Source organism: Bos grunniens, chromosome 7, assembly GCF_055505025.1.
Source record: "Bos grunniens cultivar Pamir isolate PY7600 chromosome 7, Bosgru_T2T1.0, whole genome shotgun sequence".
Classification (NCBI taxonomy): domain Eukaryota; kingdom Metazoa; phylum Chordata; class Mammalia; order Artiodactyla; family Bovidae; genus Bos; species Bos grunniens.
The window spans coordinates 23197279-23210163 of NC_141171.1; the positions used below are offsets into that span (position 1 = coordinate 23197279).

General features: G+C 36.7%; 1 protein-coding gene across 9 annotated transcripts in view; it reads right to left on the reverse strand.

The window, feature by feature from the left end:
* Positions 1-12885, reverse strand: part of LOC147368921 (uncharacterized) — a 67762-nt gene that overhangs the window by 42865 nt on the left and 12012 nt on the right. For 2 of the 9 annotated variants that reach the window (XR_015166901.1, XR_015166905.1), the window contains one exon: positions 501-582. The exons of 6 other annotated variants lie outside the window; for them this stretch is intronic. Coding sequence is in view for 1 of the 3 variants with exons in the window: in XM_086410451.1 (XP_086266577.1) it covers positions 497-582 (86 nt within the window). In the remaining 2 variants the exon portion in view is untranslated. Of the gene's footprint in view, positions 1-496; positions 583-12885 lie in introns of those variants that run through there. One more of the 9 variants, XM_086410451.1, reaches the window with a different exon arrangement.

A 12885-nucleotide genomic window follows, 5' to 3' on the forward strand; every position in this document is an offset into this window, starting at 1 on the left:
ATTCAACCATTCTCAATTTCTTTTTGCTTCTCAAAAACACTAGGCTCACTCTCTCTCTTGCTTCTGGAGCATCATACTTACTTACTACCTTTGCAGGACATACTCTTCAGAAATTGACATGGCCATCACTTCCTTTAGGAAGGCTTCTCCAACCCTCTAAACCTATGATGGGCACTCTTCCCATGTATCATGTGGACACTTACTCTGCAGAATTTATCAATTCTGGCTGTACCTACAAACCAGGGAGGGAGGTGTTACTTAGGCCCAGAATTTCAGATATAGAAGTTCGGGAATATGCCATCCTGTTTTGGGTGCCACATCTTCAGAGACATTACTAAACTAGAATGCATCCAGAGAAGAGAAAGCAGGATGGCAAAGAGTCTGAAAACTATGCCACATAAGAGAGTTAGCCTAGCAAAAAGCACAGGGAAAGATATGACAGCCTTCAAATAATCGTGGGTCTTAGTATACAGCATGTGAAGAGAGAAAAAAAGACTTACTGTGGGTTGATTGTCAAAGAAGATGGATCAAGAGCCATTAACGTACAAGTTTCAGAGAGGCCTCCAAAAGATACTGGGTTGTCTAGAAAAGTAGTGAATTCACAGTCACTAGAAGTTTTATAGATCAGGGACACTAAAAATATTCCTACATTTGAAAGAATGTCAGACTAGACGATATCTAAAGACCAAACGAATCCTCAAGATTTTAAGACACCTAAATTCATAAAATATTTAAAACATGACTAGGTAGCAACTGAATTTAAAGTACATTACTTAGCCCGCCCAAATAAGAATAACTTTCTAAGATGTGAGATTTAACTGCCTGTTTCATAAAAAAAAATCAGAGGAATTATTAATCATAAAAATAACTATATTGTTTTTCTACATTAATGAACTTTTTAAAGGAAAAAAATGAGACATTTTCAATTACAATGAAAGAAAGGAGAGTCTCCTTTCTCTTTCGACTCTGTGAAAAAAGAGAGACACCCCTCAATGCCAATTTGTCAATTTGTTTATATACAACACATTTCTCCAAGGGTAAAACAGCATCTAAAAAGGCTTATTTGGGACATACTAACTTTTAAAAAGATTTTGGAGGCTAACAAATATTTGGTTTCTGATTTATACATGGGAAAGAGCAAAAAGGCAAGGGAGAATTTTAAAAGGTTTCCTAATGTTTCACACAAGTGTAATGGCTATGGGCACAAGAAAAACTACTAAGAACGGGGGGGAGGGTGTTTGTCCTTTCTGAAAAGGAAGCTATTTTTGCATGAGTGAGAATAAAAACACAAAAAAAGAATATAAGGTATTTATCCTCATGGTATGACTTAAAAAAAAAAAAGCACATAAAATGTCTAAATTAGTAACTCACTGTCATGTTTAACTCATTACTACTTATAATCTCCATACTCTTTTACCAGATAGGAGAAAAAATTTATTTTCATTAAAACATCAGCTTCAATAAATATGTTGCACTCTAAGCATGATGAGATTTTTTTATTTCTCTCCATGAGAACAACTTTACAGTAAGAGTAAAATAAACTGTAAAACATTATCTCTCTGTACAACTTTCCAAAACACTTCTGCATATAAGAAAGGCTGTACGTGGAGGCAACCTACCCTGGGAAAGACTGCTATGGGTTGGATTTTGTCCCATTCTCTGTCTAAGCTCGCTCCCCCCCCACCTCAAATATGCTGAAGTCCTAACCCCAGGACCTCTGAATGTGACCTTATTTGGAAACAGGGTTGTTAGTGATGTAATACTGGAGTAGGGTGGGCCCCTAAATCCAGTATGATCAGTGTCATTATGAGAAGCTGGCCTTGTGAAGAAAACAAGACATACTAACAGAAAAACCACACGCTGACATCAGAGGCTGAATTATGCAACTGCAAGCCTGGGGAACACCAAAGATTGCCAGCAACCCACCAGAGGTTAGGGCAAGGCAAGGAAGGGTTCTCCGACAGGTTTCAAGAGAAACAGGGCGCAGCTGACACCTTCATTTTTGACCTCCAGCCTCCACAATGGCGAGAGATCAAGTTTCTGTGGTACTTCACTGTGGAAACTCCAGGAAATAAACACACCTTCCATTTGATTAGAAGAGTGAAAAAAGTCAAGAGAAATCTCAATGTTACAGTCATAATCACTGTAACTCATTACCCAACTAAAACAGGACTTGGCCTTCCTTTCCAACAGTCACCGTCAGCACGGTCTCCAGCTCATCACAGAAGTGAGCACACGTTCCTATTCACTACCCCATTTACTCACCATCTAGGAGAGGGCTGTCCGGGCCACTAGGGTTTACAAGTGTGTGTGTTTCCATCGTCTTCTATTTGGACAGTTTTCCACGTACTTACATCTTAATCACTGATTTTGACTAGACGGTACAAATACCTAGTAAAATGGGACATAACGTGTTTCACCCCTTATTCTCCTGTCCACAAAACACCCTTCATTCCAAAGATGACCATTAATTGGTTATGTATCTTTCCTCTGAGATTCCATTCATTTAGAAAAATATATCATGAACCTGACAGACATCAGGGTAACATATTCTGTGTATTATTCTGCACCTTGGTTTTATTGCTTCATGAATGTGCCGATCATTCTGTATATGTAGGACTTAAATTATTTGCTGAGTATTCCACTATATAGATGCATAACACATTTAACCAGTGTCATAGAGACGGATATCTAGATTGCCGCCACTATTTCCAATAGTAATCACAAATGATCCTGTAATGGCTATCTCTTTATTATCTTTCCACTGAGTCCTTTCTTTGCTACCCTATTTAAAATGGCATTCCCTATTCCCTAGCCTGGCTCTCCTTATCTTGCTCCCATGCTTTCCTTTTTCCTCATAGTGCTTTAATTTTTGTTTGGCATTACACATGCATTATATATAATGTATGTATTAAATATAACTTATTTTCATCACTAACCAGAATGTAGGGCCTTATGAAGATACATATTTTTATTTTAGTTTGCAGCTGAACACCTAATACCTGAGTGACTCGCACACAGCTACAGCAGTTAAGTGTTTATTGAATAACTGAATGTTTTTATTTAAGCCCACGTAAGATAACACAGTGCTCACTTTGGGAGCACATATACCAAAAAAAAAAAGAAAACACTACATAACTAAAAAGTACATCTTCCCTTCAAGGCAAAGTAAGTCACAGTTCCCAAACTGATCAGTAACTTGTCCTCTTTATCTTGTATTAATTTTCCATTGTGTCAAATGAAATTGTTACATTTTAGTTTGATTCAGATTTGATGTACCCTGTGAACTTAACTGAGCCTACTTGACCAAGCATAATGTTTTCTGCTCCTTCAGAATATTAACCCAAATAGCAGGTGCTTAACTGAGTCTGCTTCGCTATAGCAGTGGCCCTCCTACACTGACAATATCATTAACATGCAATTTCTTCTACCAGCTGTGCTTTTTCAGAGAGTGACTCAGCATGGTATTATTTCTGGTAAATGCAGAGGGGGCTGAAATCTCAACTTATCTTGAGAAAGTCAGAACATATTTAATTTGCCCCAATTGACTTAATAAGGAATGAAGATGTGATAAATCGCATCACTGTCTTGCAGAGAAGGACACGAGGGACTAAAAGTACAAATTGTTCATTGAGAACTGAAAGTTGCGGGGGCGGGGGGGCGGGAGACTTTAAAGAAAAATAACAACAAATGGAAAATAGATTCTTACCCATTTTCAGATTAAAATCTGACAAGCCTGCTGCTTGTACTATAAAAATCTCTCTAAAGGTTCAACTGTTCAATATACAACTTTATAAGTATATATATTATTATTATTTACTACGAAAATCTCCATTTGAAAGAAGACTGGCAACCAATAGTTTATTTCAAGAGAATGCAGCTGACTGGTTTCCTAACAACCTTAATTCCACACATTTCTGCACAAATACAACCAACCATGTCTGCAACCAAGAGCCAAATAAACCCTAAATCTAGCAAAGCAATCATTAGGAAGGTTAATGGGTATTGGGTCATGTTTATTACAACAGCAGCACTTTGAAAAGTTCTTTATGCTTAAGAGCAGAAGCGGAAACATGATATATGAAACTGCAAGGTAACTTAGATGTAAATGACAATCTTGATCTTATATGTATTCTGAAAATTGGATTTCTGAAAAATAATTCACATATTTTAAAAAACAGTTATGGCCATATAACAATAACTTGAGACTTTTTTGATGAGAAAAAGGAGTGTATTGGATTGCTTATGAAGGCTTTCCCAACACCCAAAAGTTTTCATGCTAAACATTCCCTTCTAATATGTTTAAGGTTTTCTTTTTTTATACTCATCTCTGGAAAATCAAAAATTCATCCTGCTGTCCAGTGTGAGGTAGAGATCCAGTTTCCTTTTTTCTTCTCCTAATTTTTATGTTTTAGCAGTCTCTTCCATGAGGTTCTGATTACTATGTTCACTGCTCCATGAACCACTGTAAAAACTACTCTATCTCATCATAAAGGTCAATTATAAATTTGTCCAAGCTTTCAAGGCAAAATTTAAAAGTAAATGAGACAATTAAACACACACCACCAATTAAAGCAGAAGATAATATTGTTCCGCTAACTCAAGGGCCTGCAACCTAGTGCCAGGTGTGACGCTTTCCAGGAGGTACACAGGTCTGCACAGATTTAAGGAAATCAATCTCCAGATCTCCACCTCCCTCCTGTACCCTTTACTAAAACTGATGTGCATCATTCATTCTTTTTCCACCTTCCCTGTCACAGTAGCCCTCCCACGTTATAGAAGTCAGTCATACTTTTTACTTGTCATAAAGCTTAGTAAGGAACTTTGCTTCCAAGAAATTGCCAGGGCACCAAAGGGATAACTGGGAGGATAAGGAAGAGTCTCATATAAGCACAGCAAGAAATACTGAAAGAAACTCATGGCAAAAAACTCCTTACCTGATCAATCAATTAATGGCAAGACTCCTTACCTAATCAATCAGTGTTAGAATTCACAAGTGAAAGTAATTATCCAGTGGTTGTTCAATGCAGAAACTGCCATCTTTATTAGAACTGAAAAAGTAGATATTTCTGACAAGAAAACATATCCACATTGGCTGATTTGACAATGAGGACTAACCAGTTTTATAGCAACATTTTCCATGAAAATGAGTAAGCAGAACCCACGAGGTCACGATTTTCGGAAAGCAGTGTTTGTTTTTTGCAACGAACTCTGATACATATGGTATTTCAAAATCAAAATATGCACTGCTTAATTTTTCACAGAATTAGAATAAAAAAATTAACAATTTGTATGGAAACACAAAAGGCCATGAATAGCCAAAGCAATCTTGAGGGAAAAACAGCTGGAGAGTCAGGTTCCCTGACTTCAGACTACACTATTAAGCTACGGGAATCAAGACAGTGTGGTACTGCCACAAAAACAGAAATACAAATCAATGGAAAAGGATAGAAAGTTCAGAGAAAAACGTATGCACCTATGGTTAAAGGAAGTAAGAATATATAATGCAGAAAAGACAATCTCTTCTATAGGCAGTGCTAGGAAAACTGGACAACCACACGTAAAAGAATAAAAGTAGAATACTCTCTAACACCATACACAAAAATAAACTCAAAATGGACCAAAACCTGAAATTAAGGTTGGATACTACAAAACTCTTAGACGGAGACAAAGGCAGAACACTGTTTGACATAAATTGCAGCAAGATCTCTTCTGATCCACCTCCAAGAGACACGAAAATTTAAAAAAAGGAGGGGGGGGGGGACCTAACTGAACTTAAAAGCCTTTGCACAGCAAAGGAAACCATAAATAAAACGAAAAGACAACCCAGAGGATGGGTAAAAATGGAGGAATTGACAAGGGATTAATCTCCAAAATATATAAACAGCTCACACGGCTCAATATTAAAAACAAAAACAAAAACCAGTGCAATCAAAAAATGGGTGGAAGATCTAAAGAGATACTTTTCCAAAGACATACAGATGGCCAAAAAGCATACAAAAGACGTTCAACATCACTAATTGTGAGAGAAATGCAAACCAAAAGCACATGAAAGTATAATTTCTTACCAATCAGAATGGCCAGCAAAAAATCTACAAATAAAATATGCCAGAGAAGGTGTGATGAGAATGTAGATAAGATAGAACTGTATGTAATCCCACTCTCGGGCATATATCCAGAGAAAATGTAACTTCAAAATGATATATGCACCCCGATGTTCCCTGGGGCACTATTTACAACAGCCAGGATATGGACGCAAGCTAAATTCTTTCACAGAGAAACAAATAAAGATGAAGTACATATATACAGTGGAATATTGCTCATCCATAAAATAGAACAAAATAATGCCATTTGCACCAACATGAATGGACCTGGAGACTGTCAAACTGACACAAGTCAGTCAGACGGAGGAAGACAAATACCACGGGTGTGGAAGCTAAAAACTGGTACAAATGAACTTATTTACAAAATATCAATAGGAACAGTCACAGGTGTTTGTTTTTTGTATTTGTTATTTGGTTACCAAGAGGGAAAGAGCAGTGGGAGGGATAAAGTGGGAGACTGGCACTGACATATACACACTGCTATATATGAAATGGATAACTAATAAGGACCTACTGCATAGCACAAGGAACTCTCCTCAATATTCCCTAATGACACAGGTGGGGGAAAAAAATCTTTAAAAGAGAGTGGATGTGTGTGTGTGTGTGTGTGTGTACACATAAAAAAACTGATTCACTCTGGTACAGCAGAAACTAACACAACACTGTAAATCACCTACACTCCAGTAAGTTTTTTAAAAATGCACTGCCTGGACTTCCCTGGCAGTCCAGCAGTTAAGACTCCAGGCTTCCAAGGCAGGGGGCGCGGACTCAATCCCTGGTTGGGAAACTAAGATTCCTGTATGCTGAGTAGCGTGGCCAATAAACAAATAAGTGCATAGCCTATATTTATCCTCCTCCTCCCCATTTCAGAAATAAAATTCCCAGGAATTAGAGTTATTCCACGCTACAGTTATGAATTAAAAATCTGAGGTAATTATGAAGAATCAAAAGTTCTTTTTTAACAGTAGTCTGAAATGCTATAATATGATAATTACTGGATGAACACAAAACAGTAACATTCCTAACAGTGAGTGATCTTGCTTTTCTTGGCTGAACAAATTTGTATCAGTAATATACACAGCTATACCTATGGTCATTTTTTTCTAATGTTTCTTTTACTCTGATAAAGAAATAGATGCTGTGAAAAGTATAGAAATATACTTTTTATTGTATATTGTGAAAATATAGAAATGTTTTAAAATTTGGTTATCACTATCCCCCAAAGCTATAGACACGGAATAGTCGTACATGTACAGCCTTGTACCTACCACAGCACTCTGACGACGACTTTCCCTTGAAACTCTCCAAAACAGATAGTACATAAGGTGTACCTAATTTAACCACTTCTCTTTACTAAAACTTTTAAGTAATTTTCAATTTTCTTCAATATAAATAATGCATCATTGAACATTTTTGGATAGAAAGCTTTTTTCAGGATAAAAGAAACATGGTTGATCCATGCAAAGGAATAATATTCACTACAAAAAGGGGTGAGTACTTACACACACTAAAACATGGCTGAACCCTGAAAAACAAACACTAAATGAAGCAAGCCAGTTATAAAAAATGCAAATGGTACAATCACTTTGGAAAAGTTCAGTAGGACCTCAGAATGTTAAACGTCAAGTTACAACGTAACCCAACATTTCTACTCCTAAGTATGTATCTAAGATAAATTAAAACATACATCCATACAAAGTTCGAAGTAAATATTCAGAGCACCATTATTCATAATAGCCCAAATGTGGAAACAAACCAAATACCCATTAACTGATGAACGGATTAACAAAATGTGGTATAGATTCACACAAATAACATTCAGCCAGGTCAGAGAATGAAGTGCTGATAAATGGTACAACAGAGATGAACCTTGAGACATTACGCTACGTGAAGAAAGCCGCGCACAACAGGCCACAAACTGTATGAACTCACTTACAGAAAATGTCCACGCGAGGTAAATCCAGAAAGAAAACAGACTAGTGGTTGTCACAGGCTGGGAGGAAGGGAGGAATGGGGAATGACTGCTAGCTTCTTTTTTAGAAGTGACAAAATATTCCAAAATTAGATAGTGGTGATGCATGCACAGAACTTACATATATACTTTTAAAAGGTGAATTATGATTTATAAACGACAATTCTGACACCAACTGCGATGTGAAGAAAACACCAATGTCAAGCAATTCTCCAACACCAACTGGGGGTCATACAATTCACCTCAATTCTGACAGTATCTACCTACAGATAGCATCACATCCTGTAAGTTAAGGGCTCAGCCCTTTGAGACCGCTCCCCTGCCCTTCAGAAGTCACATTATAAACCCTGGTTGTCACTGTGTTTCTGAGCTTCCCAAGAAACTCCTCAAAGGTTTGATTAATTTGCTAGATCCACTCACAGAATTCTGAGAAATATTTCACTTACTAGACCACCAGCTTATTAAAAAAAAAAAAAAAGGTATAATTCAAGAACAGTCCTGTGATACACTGGGCAAGTCACGGGGCAAGGGGCACAGCGCTTCCATGTTCTGAGGACTCCACGCACTCAGCACCTCCACGTGTTCACCAGCCTAGAAGTTCTTCGAATCCCATCTTTTCAGATTTTTACGGAAGTTTCATCACATGGAAATTGACTGACTGAATCATGGCACTGGTGATTCAACCTCCAACCCCCTTCCTCTCCAGGTCAGAGGGGTGTAGGACTGAAAGTTCCAACCCTCCACTAATCACTCCCTCGGTTTCCCTGGCAACCAGTCCCCAACCGCACAAGCCTTTCAAAGTCATTCATTAACATAACAAAAGATACCTTACCCGCTCTCCTCACTCTCCGAAATCCCAATAGTTTTGGGAGCTCAGTGCCAGCAACAGGGACCAAGACCAAATAAATATTTACTACAAATCACAATATCTGAATAAAGTTGTTACAAAAAAAGACATTAACATCCTCCCTCAAAAAAAAAAAAAAAAGGGTAGGGCGTTAAAGGAAGGTTACTTCCTGAGGGTTTACTCTTAGAGGCAGAAATACGACTAGCAAATATGATATTTGCCAAACTGTATTCAAAAGGGTTCTACAGGTTTATATGTTCTCTCTAGCAAGGCATTTAGTATCTACGTCACTGTACTGGGGTGAAAAAGCACCATTTCTTAAATCTTAAATATGAAAAAAAGAGACTGGCTATTGATTATTATTAAAGTTGAACACTTCTTCCCTATTTCAGTCATATTTTTCTTTTGCAAAGGGTCAGTTGGTTAGTTGTTGGCCTTTAATATAGACATCTTTATGTATGCAATTGTTACACATAAACATTTTTATTTCTCACTAAACAGAGAAATCAGTTACTTTCTTACCATTCTGGCCAGCAATAATTAACTCATCCTGAGTTCTACTTCAGCCTTTAACTTTAAAGTTTTCCATGAGGTCAAAGTACTCTTTAAAAAAGTTGCAATAACCACTTTCCCCTCAGATAGGCAGACTGATGTGGCACTACAATGGAGTCCACTTGGATGACATATATTCCCACTTTCCTGAACACAGATCACTTTTAAGGTAATTGTCCAAAGTGACTTGCAGAGATACTTTCAAATAATACCGAGCAGTAAAAAAGAAAAAAACTATTAACACCTTCTACAGGCCAAAGTAGAAGTACTGTGTACTTCATTTAATCCTAATAAACCTACTACCCTAACTTAATCTAAAAAGAACACAAAAATCACCAAGGGTAAGATCCTGCCATAACGAAAATATATGGCAGAGTTATGAATCAAACTGAGGTGTGCCTGATTCTAAAGTCCACATTCTTTGTGCCACTTTACAGCTTTTCCCAAGCTATAAGTCAGACAAGACTTTGAATACGAGTACTGCCAGTTACAACGTGACTAATTATTTCTAAGCTTCCTCAGTGTATATGTACCATTTTTACAAAAACAAAGTCATTAGTCACAAAATAAATATAAAAATGGGAGGCTTAAAAATTCACTGTAAAATGGAACTTTTTTAAAATACCAATTTTTAAAACAGCGAGATGGAATAATTCTAAACACTTTTCTTGAATTTATCAAGATTCACAATACCTACCAACAAGCAAAGGTTCTTGCATATCCATTTACAAACACGTGATCACTCAGTGAAAAACCGTTTTTTAGGGACTGACTGCCAGTCCTCACTTTAGCCAACGAATGCGTAATTTTTTCAGCAGAAAAAGCCACATCAACTACATTGCTTTTTATTCTCCTTTACCACATGAGAAATGTTTTCAGCAATATATGTACTATCCAGGAAGTAGCACCATGTGGAGTAGCAGAAATGGCTACGTTAGCTACCAAAGAGAGAAAGACTTCAGGGCCTGGTGAGCAAGCAGTAACACAACACGGAACAGGACAAGGTCGAGAAGAACAAAACCAAACCAAGAAATCACCTACTCTACCCTATGTAACGGATACCACTGTGGTAACAGAAAAGTCATTTGAATTACACAACTCTCACAGGACCCTTCATTAGCTTTATTTATTTTTTTATTTTTTCTTCATTAGCTTTAAAAACTGCTACTTTAAGACCAAACCATCTACCTGACAAGATCAGGACTGATATCCAAAGGATACAACACACCAGTAACAATCCCACAAAGATTTTCACATTCATGAAACAAAAAGTAACCTGAACAGTAAAACAAGAATCCATATACCAACATTTTCATTTTCCAAGAACTCATTCACTTAAAAAGGGTAGGATTATCTGATAAAATTAGATGAAGTCCTTCAATAAAACACATTTTTCTTTTAAAATATCTTAGTATTAAAGTATCAATATGATTTGGGGCAAACCAAAAAATAGGAACTTAGGTACAGCCCCCCATTTTATACTAGGGCTATTATTAAAATAATTCTTCTGTACATAGACTCATGTACTGTTTTCCTTAGCTGGTATAATACAATCAGGCTATTGTGCAATGGTAAGAGGGCTCTTAAGAAAACAATTAATGCTGAAATAATTCTTGTCTTGAGGTAACTTACTACATTCTACTCTCCTCCATAAGCACCATTATTTTCAATCACAACTTTAGTTTTACCCTGTATCAACAAAATTTCCACTCTGTAAGATCCTTTCCAACAAATAATAAAAAGTAATGCTTTTATAAAGATCACACTATTTGGTAATGTACGACATTATAGAATAGTATATGTACTAAGATCTTGCTTTTGTAGAAAAAAGCAATTTGTTGATTTGTCTGGAAGGACATTCATCAAAACATGACTAGTAGATATCTTAGGTAGTTATGTTAACTAAGTAACAGTTATCTTAGCAGTTATCTTAAGGATTATGGATGTGCTTTTATTTTTTAGATTTTATGTGTATTCTGATTATCTGCATTAAACACGTTATTTTTTTTAAGCTTGTGCATAAGACAGAACAATGTGAATTAAAGAAACCTGTGAGCCACATTTTATTCCATACCACCAATTCAAACCCACATATTCAGAGTTAAGATAATGCAACTGTTACTCAAGAAATGTTACTGAAATTTCCTCAGTCAACAAGGTTCAGTTTTTAAACAATAAATTCCTTCAAACAGGAAAATGGCGCCTATAAGAAAGATGTAGCTTCATGTCTGTTTTTACAACTGGGGGGTAAAGGTGGAAAATGGCTTGGAATGCCCAGGTGACCATAGATAAGGAAGACCACAGGGGAAAACTACTAACACTTGAGAGACAAGACAAAATAACTTCATTGATTTAGACACTGATTCGTAAAAGAAATCACAGAAGAGCAGAAAATAAATAAATTAGAGATAGTAAATACCTACAGGATGATAAAGGGAAAAAGAAAAAGCCAGAAAAAACTGAATGTGCGTATATTTGTGTAAATCATTCTGAAAAGCAAATTTAAAAAATTATCTAACAATTTATAACTCAAATTGAACCAACTCTGGTTTCTTCACCAGGAAAAGCATGCCTTTCAATTAAGACTCAGTAGCAGACCCAACAACACCCTTAGAAATGCAAGACCTCCTGTGCCTGCTTTTGCAAAGAACTAGTTAAAAACGAGGTAAACAGCTAAGCAATTAATATATAAACAGCCAATTTTTACATATTAAATCAATCTAGAAGTAATTGTCAGAAGTGAAGGGAATGCAGTTTTGAAAAGACACACAAGGTAAAGCACAAAGGTAATTTTATTAACTCATATGAAGAAAGTATCTTTCAACCATAGTAAGTAACTCCACTAAGATAAACCATAAGAAATTGCCAATATTCAAGCATTTTTTTAAATCTATAAAAACAGCAATTTCATATGGTCCCACTAAGAGGTCTAGTGATTGATATTTAACAACCATCTCTCTGGGGGAAAAGGCCCTGGTTTATAGCTTTTGCCCATTTTCCACTGTAGCCTGTCAATACACCATCACCGAACACGAAGCTGGAGAGACGCACACAGTCACACCATCAGCTCACCAGCTCCAACACACCCCTGGTTCCACCTAATGCTCTGATCAAAGGATCAGCAGCATGGTTCCTAAAATCTTCTCCTTCTCTAAAACAAGCTGCTGCCTGAATTATCCAGTTTCCCACTTATGCTATGAAGAAAGTAAAACAGTGATGGGGGGCACGGGCTATTTTAAACTGAGCAGTGAGGAAATGAGTTGATATTTGAGTGAGATCTTAAAGATAAGACGCCAACCATAGGGGGAAGACTATTTTAGGCAGAGGAAACAACCCATGTAAAAGCCTTAATAAGGAAAGAACAAGCAGGACATGTTTAAGAAAACAAGCGTTAGCGTGGCAGGCACGTA